The following is a 4752-nucleotide window of genomic DNA, read 5'->3' as shown; positions in this document are numbered from 1 at the left end:
TATATCGGCTGAATGGACGTCAGTGATTGGTTGAAATTACAGAAATACGACAACTTTCACATGGAATAACTTATGGATTTCTTTTTTTTTTTTAAGAAGACTAAGAGAAAAAGATGTTTTATATGACACATTCTACCAGTGTTCCAAGTTTCAAAGTGTTTCGTTAATGAAAAATGTGGCCCCCGTTTTAAAAAAGATCCGGAGTTTCAGACAGATTCATATATATATATATATATAAGAGAGAGAGAGAGAGAGAGAGAGAGACAGAGAGCTACAGAGTTGATATATGATAAAGTTTAGCATCCTTACCCATCCTCATGTCAGAATCAGCCTCAGTGCTGTCCTGGGAGTATTCTTGGTTTGACTGGTCAGGAAATGACATGTTAGAGTTGGAGTCATCATTCATGCATGTGTTGCCGGCACCATACATGTCACTGTAGTTGGAACCCTGCGACTGCATTGTGTTGCCCTCGTCTGTGTACAGAGATGAGCCTACAATACCAGGGTAACAAGTAAAGCATGCAAACAGCTGATGCTGCTTCGCTGCACACTCCAACTTACTGTACACTCACACAGACAATACCATTATCACATAATTCCAGTCACCACTCACTCATTTTTTCCCACATCTTCACATACAACAATTACCACTCTCGCTCAGTATCAACCAATATGTATACCTGATCACCACTATTGACAACAACACAAAAGACAGAAAGAACAGCAAGAAATACTTAAATCTGACCCCTGCTGCTGTCAGTCCCTCCTCAACTAACTGGTTAGATTCCTGGTTATATATCATATATCAGAAGTTTAGAACTCACAATAACTAATAGCAGGACATCTTGCTAAAAATAGCAGCTAAGTCTCCCTTAAAACCAACACCATAATTCTTCAAAAAGGCAACACTGAATAATAATCCAAGATAATATGTCTGAATAAAAGGCAGGTTGGTCACAACTGAAAAACCTTCTGTTATAAGTTGCTTGACCAAACTTAACCTGGGGCTAAACAACATTTAAAGTGGAAGGATATAGACAATTTAATGAACCCTAGGATTAGAATGGTACTTATTTTTCTGACATTAGAAGGTTAATAAGTAAATTTGACCTCAGTGGGAGTTAAACTCAAATACACAAAGGGACACAAATTCCTACCACTCTACTAAAACTGCCACTTACGAAAGATGATGTTTTTAACATGTATTTGGCCACAAATTTGGGTGTAGTGGATTGTATTGGCCCCACAAGGATAAAAAGACCAAGTTCTATTTAGTAGGATTTGAACACCAGAGAGAGAGAGAGAGAGAAAGATGCTTTAGCACAAATGCCACTTACAGCCCTTCATGATGATAATAACAAGAGCAGAGAAAATGTAAATACTGGTAAACGGCTCCTTGTAGGATTAAGTAACCTTTTTTTCAGAATCACAATGTTCAATAAGGCCAGTGTGCTCAACACTAATTACTTGAGTTTTAGTAGATGAGAAATACACAACACACTCTCGACATGTGCAGATAGATTATATATAGTTTTTTTATTTTTTCCACAAAAGGGATTCTGTTCGGTACTATAGACCAGGAAATTTCAGTGTTGCCACTGCTTACAGCTCAATAGATTAAGCTGCTGGCAAGATGTGAGTTGAATATCTTGTCTACATGATACAAGAGTGTTGTTGAGAGGAAATGATCAAACTCCTCCACAGGTTGCCCAGCATATTAGCAAATCAATCTCTATAAGTAAACTGAAGAAATGTAGAATATTGTGGTCCATCTAGAAATACAACACACCTGCATATTTCACCTGATGACCCATTCATTTAACCACTTTATCATCTTAACTCTACAAAAGGATATTGACATTTAAGAAAAGGAAAAGAGGCAGTGGGATAGAAGGCAACATAGTTTCAGCAGTAACTATGTCAACAAAATTTGTTATCTCGGTGAAAAGAAAAAGAAAACAATAAAAAAATTAAAATAAATATAAATATTTTTAAACCATAAAAAAAAAAACATAACATTAATGAGTATCAAAAGTGACAAAGTTGCAAAAATAAAATAAAAATAATACAGATATCAAAAAAACAAAAACAACAAAACATCACAAAAGTTACAAACATGTAGACAAGCTATTATTTGAGCCCAACCCAGCATACAACATCCCACCATGTACAGAAACCAGCAGTGTAGAGGTGTACAGAATTAGATCGGCTACTGCTATAGTTTCATATTTCCACAATGAGTCTCCCAGTTGTTTAATCTCCTTTACAAATATATGACTTTGTGGCAATGAAAAGTACTGACATATTTAAAGGGCAACAGAGAAGGTGAGATAGCATGTCAGAAACAGTTGAGCACTGGACTAAATTATTTTTAGTATTCAGTTTCATCACAGTACATTTGGAGTTCAAATTCTACCTACTGTTGACTTTCCTTTTCCCCCTACGAAGTCAAATAAGTATGAGTGTACCGAGATCAGTTCAAACAGCTACATTCCACCTCGAAAATGTGTGATCTTGAACCAATGCAAAGAATCGATATTTGAAGGGGGAAAGGTTATGTAATAAACTAAGATTCTTAGTTTAACAAAATCAGTCAGTCCCTTGGAGAAAACTCATAAGGTGAAAATAATTAACTCCTATACTACAGATCTATTTATTTGTCCTCTATGTAATTAACATACAAATTTGAGAAGCAATGAGAAAGTATTCAGAAGGATAAATAGCAACTAAATTCCCCATGAATCATGCCCTATCTTATAGAAGGACCGGATACATTAAATACTGTAGTCCTAAGTACCCGTAAAAGGTAGGCTGACCATGGTTGGAATGTCTTCAATCATAGGCCTGCCTTATCACAATTGACATGAGATTAGTCAATGTTTATTTATAATCTCTCTCTAGTGAGAGAAGAGCATATGCATACTTTGTAAAAATATATGAAAAATTGATCTTACGTTGTAAAGTATCACAATCCTAACTCTCTTTATAAAAACACTTAAAGAATCTTTTAAAATAAGGCACTTGTCTGGGTGTGTGTATATATATATATATATATATATATATATATATATATATATATATATATATATATATAAACAATAGTAAAGTCCAATCTGAGATTATAGCACATTCATTAGCATGTGAGAGATGTATGGTTCCATTCTACCATTGAGTTTGATATTCTTTTTCACTCTCAAATTGGTATTTATAAAAGGTATAATATTTAAAGTATATGCACACATATGAAAGAGAAACAAACTGCAGTGGTAGTAATATACACAACTGCAATGGTGTGTATACAAAGAAACAAGTAGTTATATATCCACATTTCAAGTTTTAAATGACAGCATTATATACTACACTAAGTGTCATTTATTTCATTAATTTTTTTTTTAAAGTCAGGAGGTAAGGTAGTGCTTATAACCTGCCTCTGAGAAGGTGAGAAGAGGAAGGAAGGTATCCAAGGTATCAAGTGATAACATTAATCTGGGTGATGGAAAAAATCTACCACCTAAGTAAGCCATGGCAGAATTTGAACTCAGAACACACACAAAAAAAAAAAAAAAAAAAAAAAAAAAAAAAAGGGAACAAATAATACAAGGCCTCTAGCCTGCCCACTGACAGCCATGGATTGGTACTTTTTAAAATTTCTGATTGACCTCCAAAGGAGGAAAAGCAAAGTTAACCTTGGCAGGATTAGAACTCAAAATGTGCACTGAGTCAACAAATACTGTAAAGCACTGTGTCTGATGCTTTAATGAAATGTGTGTGTGAAAACAATGTACTTCATACACAGCTGTAGGAATGTAAGTGGTACTTCGTATAGGAAGTTTACAGGCACCATTGACATGTAATATGTACCTAGGTACAGGTTACAAATCATGGTGGAGTATGGATTAAACCACACACACACATGCACACAATGTAGTTGCTTATCTTGCTTCACCTTAAACAGCAGGAAAGAGTTGCATGAACATGTGTGCCAAATGGACAAAAAAACAAACAAAAATTATCTCTTTTCCTTAAAAGGTAATTTTTATAACAATTATTTTTATAATAAATATTTTTATAATAATCATTTTCACTTATAGTACAAAACCTATCATAATATAGTACAAAAACTATTATAATTATAGTACAAAAACTATAATTATTAGTCCCTCACACAATAAAATTTACAATCTCAATATTGAGAAATTTTGTAAACTATTCATTTTCCTTTGCATCTGGTGTGTACATAAATTAATTTGAGATTCCCACATTGTACAAATGTACATCAATTGATGATGTCTTCAATGTAAGGGTTAACAGATACTGATGTGAAGAATCAGATGTGTGTGTGTTTGTATATGCCTATATGTATGTGTGGTATGTGTAAAAGGGGAAAAAAAGTAAAGACATCTGAGTCAGGCACTCAACAATGTCTACCAATTCACTGATTCAATGACTGATAAATATCATCATCATCATCGTTTAACGTCCGCTTTCCATGCTAGCATGGATTGGACGATTTGACTGAGGACTGGTGAAACCAGATGGCAACACCAGGCTCCAATCTAATTTGGCAGAGTTTCTACAGCTGGATGCCCTTCCTAACGCCAACCACTCAGAGAGTGTAGTGGGTGCTTTTACGTGTCACCCGCACGAAGGCCAGTCAGGTGGTACTGGCAACGGCCACACTCGAAATGGTGTCTTTTATGTGCCACCCGCACAAGAGCCAGTCCAGGGGCACTGGCAACGATCTCGCTCGAA

At 35.1% G+C, this 4752-nt stretch overlaps 1 protein-coding gene across 5 annotated transcripts in view; it reads right to left on the bottom strand.

Moving 5' to 3' along the window:
• Positions 1 to 4752, bottom strand: part of LOC106881942 (mucin-5AC) — a 20675-nt gene that overhangs the window by 10520 nt on the left and 5403 nt on the right. For 4 of the 5 annotated variants that reach the window (XM_014932470.2, XM_014932474.2, XM_014932473.2 and 1 more), the window contains exon 5: positions 310 to 492. In XM_014932470.2, the coding sequence (XP_014787956.1) occupies positions 310 to 492 (183 nt within the window). The remainder of the gene's footprint in view (positions 1 to 309; positions 493 to 4752) is intronic. The other variant, XM_014932472.2, reaches the window with a different exon arrangement.

The sequence above is a fragment of the Octopus bimaculoides genome, chromosome 6, assembly GCF_001194135.2.
Source record: "Octopus bimaculoides isolate UCB-OBI-ISO-001 chromosome 6, ASM119413v2, whole genome shotgun sequence".
Taxonomy (NCBI): domain Eukaryota; kingdom Metazoa; phylum Mollusca; class Cephalopoda; order Octopoda; family Octopodidae; genus Octopus; species Octopus bimaculoides.
The sequence above is the reverse complement of the archived record's forward strand: the minus strand, read 5'-3'. Positions and strand labels throughout refer to the sequence as shown.